A 12,965-nucleotide genomic window follows, 5' to 3' on the forward strand; every position below is an offset into this window, starting at 1 on the left:
AATTCAGATCTACAGTATGTAGTAATGACATGGCACAACGGTAACATTTAAATAAAAATACATACTAGGCTAATGATTATTTATAAAAAAATAAAATACTGTTCACCAATCACAAGCACTACCTAAATAAGTAAAGCCCCTGATATACCATCAACACAGACTATACAGCTTCAGAAATAGACAGTAGGTTTAAAAAATAAAAACATTTCAAGTCTAATCCTCTCTAGTGACTAGTGGGCCGATGAAACAAGGAACCGTTATCCTCTCATCACAATGTTGTCACTGGCATTAACTTGGTCTATAGAGGATCCATCTAGTACGAGATCTCCCTTCTCTTCTGCAACAGGGGTGGTCTGCTCACACACTGTGGTGAAGGACAGGTGGTCGTGGTCCACGATGTTCAGCTGATCCTCTGGCTTCTCCTTCTTCAGGTAGAACTTTTTCCTCAAGTTTTTCATAGACTGCAGCTCACAGAATGTCTCCAGGACTACCAGCATTGCGACCAGGCCCAGGAGCAGGTAAGCTATAAGGAGATGAACAAATATGTGTCAGTGTGTGTGTGTGTGTGAGAGAGAAAGAGAGAGGGATTTTGTTTCACAGTTGTATACTCCATTGAACAGATATGCTAAGTCAGATCATATGAGTAACTCTGGCCAGTACAGCTGCAGGACTTGTCCTTCCCCTGCCCTTGCCCAATCATGAGGCACACAGGAAGGTTTCAGCCTGTGCTTAGCAAATCTAACATTTCTGTGCATGCTTCATTTGCCTGCAGAATTGCTTCTCATTTCTCATAAGCGTACCATTAGTATGATAGAACATACAAACCAAAGGTAATATTTTGCTCCCTGTATCGATACAAAATACTATTAATTCAGTCAATTCTGGGTTATGTAGTTTGGTTTCTAAATATGGATTAACTTTTGAAATAAAACCAGGCTGAATTAGTGTCCCACTCCCTCTCTATGACAAACATTCCCAAAGCTCACCTGTGATGCCTAGTTTGTAGAGCTCCCGGAAGCGCTGATTGTAGCCCTCCCCTGGGACGTAGTCTCCCAGGCCAATGGTGCTGAGCGAGATGAAGCAGAAGTAAAAGGACTCCAGGAAGTTCCAGTCCTCCTCGAGGGCTGAGAAGACTATGGCAGGAATGAGGAAGAAGCACGAGGCCGTGACGAGGGCCAGCAGGGCGGCGTGGGTTCCAGCCACTAGGGACTTAGACAGGCCCAGCCGTCTGTGCAGGTAGGCCACAGGCCGCCGTGTGACGAATACCATGATCCTCTGCACCACTGCCGTGAGGAAGAGGAGGGTGAAGGGGATCCCAACCACGGAGTAGATGATGCAGAAGGCTTTGCCCCCGTCCGAGAGTGGCACAGAGTGCCCATAGCCTGCAGAGCAACACACAAACACACATGCTCAGAGTGGCCATAGCCTCAAGAATAACACACACACATGCTCAGAGTGGCCATAGCCTCAAGAATAACACACACACATGATCAGAGTGGCCATAGCCTCCAGAGTAACACACAGACAGACAGACAGACAGACAAACAGACAGACACACACACGCTCAGAGTGGCCATAGCCTCCAGAGTAACACACACACGCTCAGAGTGGCCATAGCCTCCAGAGTAACACACACACACGCTCAGCTGCCTCTGGGAACAAAAAAAAACAAGATGACAGAGATGCATTTTCCATGACAGTCGTCAGGGCTCAAACAGAGAGGCAAAAAAAACTAACTCTTCAACAAACATGTTTTACAGTGAATAATGATGGTGCATTTTGCTTTAAAACTGCTGATAAGTGATGACATTGATAAAAGGTCTTTGTAGAGGTCTTTCAGAAAAGACAGGATGTTACCTGTGATTAGTGAAATCCTCTCCTGATCTCTGTCCTACATGCAGTGGATTAAATGACGTAAGGCCAAGAGGAGGAATTATAGCGGCACTGTCCACAGGTAGCCTACAGCTTTCAAACACGCTATGCTACACCACACCCTCAGAGTAAAACCACTGAAGAAGATGTGAATGTGAAATTGAGCACGTATGGACATTAGGAAGCCAACGGTTTCTGAAACTATCATAAATGATGCAGAGTAACACATTTGGTAATGCATGTAAGGCTTGGTAATGGATACCATTACCTCAATTCTTGTGTAGTTCCTGAATCTAGTGACACATACATTAATTACTTTAATCTTTCATTCCTACATATGTTTTTGAATACCTTGCATCTCTGTAAAGCCATCATTTTTTTTCTCTGAAACTTTTGTCATAATATTTCTGTAGTCTGAGTAGGCCTCATAGCCGGATACATTTTACATTTTTAGATGAACGCAGATTGTATCTTTCTGAGAGGGAAATACACTAACGGGAAACCAACTCTTTGTTCTCACGTGACCTCTGGCGCTATTGCACCTTGGTGTCTCGTTTCACCTGCGCGTTACCTGATCCGCGCGTTACCGTGAAACCGAGGTGTTTTGGGAGAGGCCATCTCTCAAGAGCTTTGTTTACCAATGAATGTACATGTTCTTGGTTTGCTCTAAATAGTCTTTTTACTGACATATTTTAAGTTAGCGCGAAGTAACAGGGCAGGGAAATGGTAGTTTCATACACAAGTAGGCCCTACATGTTATGTTTTCCCCAAACTCCGGCAAGGTAATTAAATATGTTTGGCTACGTGGCAATATAAAATCCGAAGGATTTTGTTTTAAATTGTGGATCCCTAATATATTTCCATAGTCATTGGCCATTGAATACAGCAAGTCACCCAACCACTTACTTAAAGTAAGGCATAGTAAACATTGTTTTATTGGTAGCCTATATTATTATCAAAAGTTAAGATAGAGGACTTGTATGAAAAGGTTACTCTCTGGTTTGTTAGGTGAGCCATCTTACCTGTGGTGGAGACAACGGTGCTAGCGAAAAATAGCGCAGAGGTAAAATCCCAGTTCCTGTTTGCGGATGCGTTATTCAGCACAGACACTCCGTAATTGTTCGCCTCAAGTACTCTGGAAAGAAACTCCTCAAGCCGATCATCAGATATGCAAGGATTTTCCTGAAGAAATGTATTTTTGATTGTTCGAAGATCCTGTTTCAGGTCGTCCTCGTAAGGTAATTCCACAGAAGAGAATATCAAAGCTCCGAATATTAGGTATAATGCATAGCTCACTACAAGGCACACAAAATACCACGTTGCTTTATTACCTTGTCTCACACATGAGCTCCCGTTGTGACACTGAAGCATGTCGTTTTGTGGAGACCGGTAGGCTATTTCAGGGTAAATGTAGTTTTGTCTGTCGACAGACGTGTGGCGACTAAAAAAATACTGGAGATCAGAAGCTCTGAAAATGAAACTTTTCAATTGCTCGGTTTCCTGCTCTTCTGTGTCCTTCTTTGAAACATAATGATGAGAACGGTGACGTCGTCTCTGACAGGGATGGTGGCGGTGCTATGCGTTATGACGGCGACAGGCACACCTTTTGAAAGCTTACTTGTTGTAGACCACTGGGACGATTTTACGTAGCGAATGATTCAGAACGAGAACACAAGCCTTAAATCATCTTTCCGTCTAAAGTTCCGTCTAAAGGACAATGGGATCGATTAAAAAAATCTTCGATGCCCCACCCACCGACGTATACACCTGCCATGGAAACTATCAGTGACAATCTCTCTGGTCAAACAGGTTTTGTAAGGTGCGTGACTACCAATAGAATATCCAATACGAAGAATGCTAGGTCACCATGAGCAGGGAGTGTGCATATTTCTCAGTCCCTCCACGATTTTGTGATCTTGAGTTTTCTCATATTCAGGCAAATTCTAGGATTTACCGCTTTTGCAATTTTCTCTAAGGGTTTCCTAAAAAAAAGCAGTCAGAGTCTTTATGCATTATTTGCGATTGATTTTTTTTTTACAACCTATAACAAAATCAGCCTCTTCTGGCTACAACAATCCAAACCATTGCAAGAGGCGGGAGGGACTGATAGTCGTTTAAAAGGACACATATTCAACTAATATTGGTAGTACAATCTGCCATTAATATTAACTCAGTTACAATATCATTTTTGGTATGTTTGTTCATGTAATATGTTAGCACATTTTCAGTAGCCACGGAGTGAATTCCACTTCTTTTCATTACATGGAAAAAGGCTGTTCGATAATCATCTCCTAACTCCCTTTTCTTTTGAGTTACACAGACAAAAAAAAAAAAAAACCTGAATGTTTGCTGGTGTCTTCAGGCAAGGTATTCAATGACAGAATGTTCATTCTTTAGGGAACTGTCTTTTACAATACATTGATGTACCTCTGCTACAGTCTGCATATTCTGCTGCTGTCACATAATGTAGTTAACACACAGGCCTTTCTCTTTTAGTCTAGTTTCACATTCAGTGAAGATGGCACATTCAGTAACTTCCAAGCAGTCATGATGTGAGGAGACGGCTATGTTTCGGTTTCAGATGTCAAATCTGCACATTTTTAGAACAAAATGACAGCCCTATTGTTCTTGTGCTATAAACAATGCTCTCTGCTACGTTCAAAGCATGAGATGAAAACCACATCCTGCTCAGTAAGTGTTGAGCCACACTCTAAGTGTGACTTAACTTCTCATTTTGCATAAGAATGGTGATGAAACTCAATGCTTCGGTCAGACAAGGTCATAAAGCATGCTGGCATACAACCAACATCGAAACATTTAGAAACTCACTGTATTTCAATTTATTTAATGAATTCAGAGTGTTTCTAAACCCTGAAACCAAGCCAAGGTGCCCCAGTCCCCTTGACAAATGCAGTTATTCATTCCATTATTGTAGTATTGATATTTGAAATCTGAATTTGCTGTCTCTTTTACTGACACAGTGTCACTCCAGAGCCCACAACGCTAATGACTGTGTCATCACTGTCTGGCTGAGACTCTGCAGCAGAGCACATCCTGCTAGCCCTGCAGTTTGCAGGTGGATGTGCTGAGTCAGACCCCTTCACCCCAAGGCTGTGAGGACCTTAGCTGGCCAGTGAGAGGTTACCTAGAATAGACTCGGGTCTGCTGGTCAGAGCTATTTTGGGCTCATCAGTAGGAAATGGAGACCTGCTGCACAGCTAAGCAGAAACAAAAATCGATAGGTTTTTCTTTGGAGTGTTTCTTGAAATAAATCATTCATATTTATTTATTTATTTGAATTTGCATACATTTTTGTTATCCTGCATTGTTTATAGTGTCATAAATGGAAATGATAACATTATAAATGTATTCTTTGCTTTTTCATACTTCTCCTGTGAAAAAAATATGAATGTGCAAAAACAGACTGTGTATTGTCTACCCAACACCACTGAATTTCAATGACACAGGTCATTGAGAAACCCATTGAGTTTGGTATCTCTGGCAGGAGCTGAAACCCATTGAGTTTGGTATCTCTGGTAGGAACTGGCACAGCATGTTATGGCAGAACTCTGCTGAGCTGAATCAAAGATCCTTGTGTCAATGTTTAAGGTTGAGGCATATATGGTAAGCTTGAATAATAACCATGAATCTGTTGTCTTAAATCAGAGAGATGGAAGCATCCCTTGCATTCTTGTAATTCACACTGTAATGTGCAAAAGTGATAAATTAAGTATGACAGCACATGGAAATGTTCTCTACAAATTTGACGAGGTGCATGTGCACACAGAGGGAGTCTTGGTCAAGAGAGTATTGGTCCGAAGGCAGTGCAGGCCCCTCAGGTCTCAGTGCATGGTGTGGGTATTCCATTGAATTCGCATGATTGCTGGTTGAGAGCAGTGATGCAGAGGAATGGACCATGAATAGTCCATTCAGTACCATTGATACGGTGGCTGAAATTAGGTCAAAACATTAGCTGACGCCCTAATTACTGCTACTGTTCTTGATTGGCACATACACAAATGAACAACTTCACTCAGAGACTAATGGAATGCTAACGCAAGGAAATGGTGCAGCACAGTGCTGTGGGACATTCACACTGAGTGAAAACCACCACATGGGGGAGCTGGACAGCTGCATAAAGCAAGAGTGATTCAGGTGTTTTTCCCTTCTAACTTAAGTTCATTGTGCATGTATGTGCTCAGGCAAGCTTGTTTTGTCATGTGTTCACATCATTTGGAAATGCTTACAGATAACATGCTAACTGTTGTGCTAATGGAACCCCCACCACCAATGTTTGTTTGGTCAATAAGGGAGAACAGATAAGACATTCTGGAGAGGCTGGGATCTACGTCTTTGTAGCAGAACGTTATAGGTTTGCTATGCCCTATACAAGTATAACTTGTATGAAACCCATCAATTAGATTCTTCATGGGCATATAGGTCACATGACTGCCGAATATTAGAGGCAAAGGGAGAAGAATCGTAAGACCTGAATAAAATGCTGAAATGCTTGAAGGTATGAACACCTTAGTAGCTCTAAACAAGTCACTACAAATGAAAGGTCCAGGCAGTCAAGTGCAAACTACATTCTCAAAGAAGAGTACAAATTGTATCTTGTACATTGAAATAGTAAATGTGATGTGAGCTACAGTATATGACCAATAGCTCGAATTGGACTTCCCAGACCAAATGACTCGTCAACTTCCTCAGTATTCATGTTCATCAGCTCTAGCCCTGTGTTTACTGTGGTAGTTTTGGTATGAGAATAAATAAACAAATAAATAAATAAACGACAAGCAAGGTTTTGGTCTGTCTCCATGGTTAATAAGTCCAAAAATGTATAAGTCCGTATGGCATCTGTATTGTCCCCTGTCCCTCTTGTTACGGGTCACTGAACAGGATGTTTGAACACCTTTCTGACACTTGAGGAACTGCCCGAGAGCTCTCATCGGTCCCACAGCCGGACCAACATCATCACCCACTTAAGCCTGTGTCGAGTGTGGCCTCTCTCCCCCTCACAGGAAGCTAACAAGGCTCAGCCCTCAGGTCCAGCCCCTGCCAGAGTCAACAGTGGATGGCCATTGGGGCTGGCTGTGCTCTGCTCCGCTGCGCTGCACTGCTGTGGGTGGACTGTTTTTGTTGGCCCTGGGGAACTCCTCAGAGCTTTCCCGGGTTCCCAGGCTGCCCAGGGGCCCGAGCTGTGACGGCCGCTGTCCCCCCGCCAGCCCAGGCACTGCTCTGTCTTCTGTGTGTCACACCTAACGTCTCTACAGGGCACCATGTTCGTTTGTCATGAGTGTGTGTTTGGCTGGAGAGACGGCTGCTCCGTGTCTATATTTTCAGCTGTTTTCTCTCTCTCTCTCTCTCTCTCTCTCTCCATCCCTCTCAGTCCTTCTCTCTTCGCAATGTCATTGATTGGGTCCACATGCAGCACAGACTTGCAGACATTGCATGTGTTTTTCTCAAGCCTGAGAGGGAAGAGAGTGGAGTTTCCTGGCTGCGCCTGCCTGCAGTAATGAGCTCTGGGGCCTGCTCGGTTGGGTCTGACACAGAGCAGCGAGATTAAAAAAGGAAAAAGAGAGAGAAACTCCCATCTGGTCCTAACCACAGATTCTCTACCGGACGGAAGCATCTGGAAAAGTCATCCCTGGCCCTCAGGTCCACCCCAGAGGGGCACTTATCCTCGGCACAGTCAGCCAGAACCTGGTGTGCTCTGCACTGCGATCTGGGAACCCCTCAGAGGAATGACTCCTGCGTTACTTTCCCTGATTTATTTGTCAACGACTCTGACCCCTTTTTAGGACTCCAGCCAACCCGATGGGCAAACTGAGAACCTGACGTCCCCCCATCAGAGAGAGAAATAAAGACAGCTTGTCTCAGAATTACGAGTCTAGACCCAGCAGGATCTGGATCTGCCACGACTGTGTGAAGCACTTACATACTTGACAGTAGTGGACAGTTATTAATACCTATAATATTTTTCTCCCTCGTTCGATCAAAGAATGGACAGATTTACACAAGAAACAGCTGAAAGCGGAGACTAAACTAACTTTAAATATTCACCTTGTGAAGGTGTGCTGCAGAAAAGTACCACCATAGTCATTTAATTCAGTGCGGTTTTTGCATTCGGTAACCCATTGAGTCAACACATGCCTAGGTCAATTGGCATGCATTACAACACTCGTAATCTTGTGTAATTAAAGCGTATTGGCCTGTTAATGAAGGCCCCTTGCTACTGCCGTTCATCAACAGCACACATTTCTCCGTATTTTGACATCTCACATCAATCACTCCCTAGGCCCCTGGACAGCTGACTGACATGTACACATAAACTTCGCAGTTTGCGTTTGAAATGTGGAAAACATCCACCGTGAGCTCATGGCACGGGCCTGTTATGGGAATGTTAATGTCATCCTGATGTCTCCTAAAACACACTGTGGCCATTTTCCTCTGTGTCCCTTCCAGCCAATTAGCATTAAATCGTTGTTCAGCGGTTTCAGTGTGTCTGTTGCCTCGATAAATAAGTGACCGTTGACCTTCTTGTGAGTTCCATAACCTTTTAATAATTGTGTTATTTATTTCAGTGACACAGCTGCGAGCATTTGGCATGCTCATGGCTCAATCTTTGGGCATTGCATACAAACCTGCGTCACAACACCTTTACACGTGCCCGAGCACACGCAAGGTCAAAGGCGACTGTCCGTGTGTTTTAAAGACTTCATTAGGCTGAGGGAGGTTTTCTGCAGTAGGCATCTGGCTTTAATTACAAAGCAAAAGAGTCCCCTGCTAGTTAAATCACTGTACCTGGAGCATGGCAGCCGAGCAGTATAAATAGCTGGAACTGTTTTCTTTGAGATGTGGTAAGGAGCCATGCTCTTTCAAGTGTAAATATGGAAACGGTGATGGAAATGTTCAAAGGTGAGGAAGTGTGTATTTTCAGAAAATAAAACACAAACCTCTGGGTATATAAAGCACCTGCCCCCTTTTTGCAAGTTGGCCATGCCCTAAATAATGGAAGCTTGATGTATCACAGGAAAGCAGTGTTTTCTTATTTTCCTCCATCTACCCTCTGTGTCAACTCCTGCCTCCCACAACAAAGCTGTTTTGACATTGCTTCAGATCCCAGTCCAGCAGTCCAGAGAGCCACCCATTCATAACCCACTCTGTCCTCCCCTGCTCTCAGCCGTATGTCAGAAAAGAGTATGATTAATGACGGGGCTCAATGAAGGTTAGCCATCATTTTTTTTCTTCTATTTTGTGAGCAGTTTGTGAAGACAAATAGTATGAATCAGCCTTGGTGTTCCTGGGCTGGCAGCAATCCCGTTGGCAAAGGGTTCATGCTGGGTGACTTAAGGCTCTGAGCCCATCTGAATGCCACGTCAGGCAAAGTATTTGAGGACACGGAAAGATCAGCATTTTGGAAGATATTGCAATTTGGGGTTTATGGTCTTCAGGAATGCCAGCCGTTAGAGCAATGTGTGTAGACTTTATAGAATGTCAGAATGTAATTTAATGGTCTTGGCAATGGTTATAGTCTAGCTCAGCTTCTCTGCTATCTGCCAAGTGTCCATTTTAAGTATGGTTAATCAGTCATAATCAGAATCAAGCAATGTTAGCAATAGTTAGCAAGTTTTGAGTGATTCAAATCTGCTAAATGAAACACAGAAACAGAGCCACTCTTGTGATGCGGTGTGTGTCCTCTGCATGTGTTCCTCAGATGAGTGAGGCCTGCGCTGATGCTGTTTGTGTCCTCTGTGTGTGTTTCTGTCCTCTGAGTGGTGAGCCAGCAATCATGTGGGAGGACACGTGAACCATGGAAAGGAGTGAGGGATGTCCTGTTAAACAGAGTGCCAGTGGGACATTAAAAACAACAAGCCCAACATGACCAAGAAGCATGGGCATCAGGATCTGGAGTGAAGTCATTCCTGGCGTTTGGCCCCCGAGACCAAGGGCTGCCAGGAGAGAGCTGGTCGCTCCTAGACCAAGGGCTGCCAGGAGAGAGCTGGTGCCTCCTAGCTGTGGGCTCATCAGTCGTCGTCCCTACAGACATGATTGTGTGGAGGGAGTGATTCGGTGATGACACTTGACAGAGACGGTGCCAAATGTATGTTGCTAACAAAAATCATCATCATGCTTTAGCAGCCTTTCAACATAGTGTAGGTAATCTTTTATTTTGGTGACTTTGCTCCTTTTGTTCTGTTGCAATGATATTAACATGTTTTAATAGCTTTAGCTTGGATAAAGGTGTCTCTCCCCAGATATTATCCAGAAATATAATAAATATTAGACTAAATGTGTGCCTCAATTTAAGAACTCGGAACTCAGAGCTGAGAATCACACTCAAGTTGACCACGTTTCCGTAGTTACCAATTGTTACCAGATCTTAGCAATGTTATTGATAACAACACATTACACAGTATTTTTCACATATAATCACCATAGCAACCTGTCCACAGACAGAAGTTGGACGGTACTGTGTATGTGAATGATTTTATGAGACACAAATAAGACAGAAGTGCTAATAAAGTTGATGCGTGGGGGCAGCCGTTCAGGATTCTGAAGTCAGGGTTTGTCTTACTTTCCGAGTTGGAATTCCGACTTAAGGGGGTGTTCCTGTTGAAATTTCCCACTAGGGACTGGGAAATTCCGACTTCAGAGTACAACTAGAATGCACCAAGAGTATTTCAAGGACACATGCAGCCTGACTATTGTATATACTACACAATATGGTTTTACTATACTCTACTATTCAATATAGTTACTGCCAATTTCTGGAAAAATGCAAATCATAATAATTAAACACAGACAAGAACCCAGGCTCTGAATTTATGAATATGCTAGTGATGGTGAGCTCATAATGACATGGGATTATGAAGAATGCGTTATGTGCTGTGTCTAGTTACACATCTAAACTCTAATGTTTGGAGGCAGGGAGGGGGAAGCCAAAAACAGTTGTCCCCTCTCGCTCTCTGTAATCAATTTCAGCAAATCAGAGATTTGGTGCGCATCCTCTTTTTTCATTCCATGGATCCGCAGATCTGAGAATCTGAAGACAGTTGCAAAAATAGAAAACATCTTGACTTTGTGTCTCTCCGTCAACAGATCAAGATTTCATCAAGTGATTTAAAATAATGAGCATGTTCTGCAGTAGTGTGAGACTTTAAACATATTGATATATGCAGATATATGCAGATTGATATATGCAGAATTTCTAGGCCAACCTTTAAAAATCATTTTGCATATGCTTTTTGTCAATTAATGTTTCAGAGAAAGAATCAATAAAAGAATCAATGGTGTAGAATGAGACACAGGGTGTTGGAAAAGCTGGTTGATTTTGATGAGTGATATCCAGCCTACCATAAAAAGAGACCAGTTGATATTCATTAAACTGTTCTTCACTTCCTGAAACACAACAGATGTCACTTCACCCATTGTTTGACATCTGTTCCCATCTGTTCTCTCCAGCCATGGATGGCTTCCAGCGGCTCTCAATGCTGTTGTTACTATGTCCCACGTGCACTGTAATAATTGGGTGTTCTGATTATGAGGTTCAACTGTTCAACTGTTGATGTTTCTGCTCAGGTCTTTGGCAGCTGGTCGGCCATTTTCTCTCCAGATGCATGTCGGGGTGTCGGATGTGTTGCCCCTCACAGCCAACTGACTGACTTGGCTGACCCTCAGCTCCAGCTCCAAAGAGCTACCTATCAGCTCGACTTAACCCTGAGTAGCTCCAACTAGCAGGACAGGGTCCACATGACAGCAGTGAGCAGAACATGGCAAGCATTGAAACAGGAAATGTGTCCTTGCCAACATACTTTGTGTCAGATCCTGTTATAATGAAATGCTGAACTCTTTAGCCATGTGTTTAGAGATAGAAAAAATAACTATGTATCATGACACTATTTTCACTCCCTTTTCAGGACTGAGTCAATACAAGATGAACAGTTCTTATATGCAGGCTGCAAACCGCACACAACGAGGAGCTCCAAAGACAAACGTCAAGTTAAACAACAATTCCTCTCAGGTGATTCTTTTCCACCGTGTCGGAGGAAGAGGTGAGTTAAAAAAATGCAGTTTGTGCTTTCTCTATTTTTGGATTCTAGATTGAATTTAATATCTTGTTTCTGGCTTCTCCTTCAGTTTTCCTTCTCCTCTCTGAGGGAGGCTCACTCACGGTCCTGGGGCTGACCAAAACACTCAGCTTAGTTCTGGAAGCCAGTTCTCATGAAACATCTCTCCTGTCTCCAGCGGGAGCCTGGATCATTTCCCCTTAATGAAAAGAGAGGCTGCTCAACGGTGCTTTACGTCTGCAGAAACCTCTTCAGCGCACTGCTGTTAGGGCTCTGCACTAAAAGCACATATAAAAGCAGACCTCGCAGCCCGAAAAACATCCGTGCGCCTGTTTATTGTGTTGTAGGAACCTGTAAATGTCAGAAAAAAACATGCAAAACCACGTTTCTGAGGACAAAGAGGGCCCTCTTGAGATGGATTTCAAAATGCTCTCACTCAAGTGGAATCAAAGTCTTCCCATGTGTGATCGCTTCCACTCAACCCATGATGTCAGCTGAGTGAATCATGCACCCCATTAGGAATAGCAATCAGTCAGTCAATCAGCTCTTACCAGGACCTCCTCAGCTCCAACAGCAGTTGGAGTACTGTACCTGCCTGCAACAGCATCCTGTTGAATTAATCTGACTTGAAGTCCAGTCAAACTAATCATTACTTGATGTTGGACTTGTTGTTGGGGTTTCCGTTGCTATGCACTGTGAGGCCCACATTTAATTTAACACTCACCCTTGATTAGTCTTTAACGATTGTTTTGTCAGCTGCAGGTCACACACACTTTCACACACTTTCACACTCTCTCGCACAGAGATTATCGTCACTCTTCATCTCTCTACCAGAGACATCTAAATCCTGTGAATTATGACCATATTTTCCAGGTAAAGTCTGCCTAACTGATTTCTCAACTGAGTACTATATAAATGGTTCCAGTGAAATCCAAAGCAGAACCCTGTCACTGATAACAAGGCAAGAATGTTTGATTGATCAGATATAACTGTTATAGATGCTCAATGTTTAGTTTTTCGGTA

General features: G+C 43.3%; 1 protein-coding gene across 1 annotated transcript; it reads right to left on the reverse strand.

Annotated features, from left to right (window-relative positions):
- Nucleotides 1–257: 257 nt before the first annotated feature.
- Nucleotides 258–3,243, reverse strand: LOC308375577 (potassium channel subfamily K member 1-like; the record flags this gene model as incomplete). Its single annotated transcript, XM_080851740.1, has 3 exons — nucleotides 258–523; nucleotides 987–1,382; nucleotides 2,895–3,243. The coding sequence occupies 3 exons, from the start codon at nucleotides 3,241–3,243 to the stop codon at nucleotides 258–260; spliced, it is 1,011 nt and encodes a 336-aa protein (XP_080707866.1).
- Nucleotides 3,244–12,965: the final 9,722 nt, after the last annotated feature.

The sequence above is a fragment of the Sprattus sprattus genome, assembly GCF_963457725.1.
Source record: "Sprattus sprattus genome assembly, chromosome: 14".
In the NCBI taxonomy this organism is placed as follows: domain Eukaryota; kingdom Metazoa; phylum Chordata; class Actinopteri; order Clupeiformes; family Clupeidae; genus Sprattus; species Sprattus sprattus.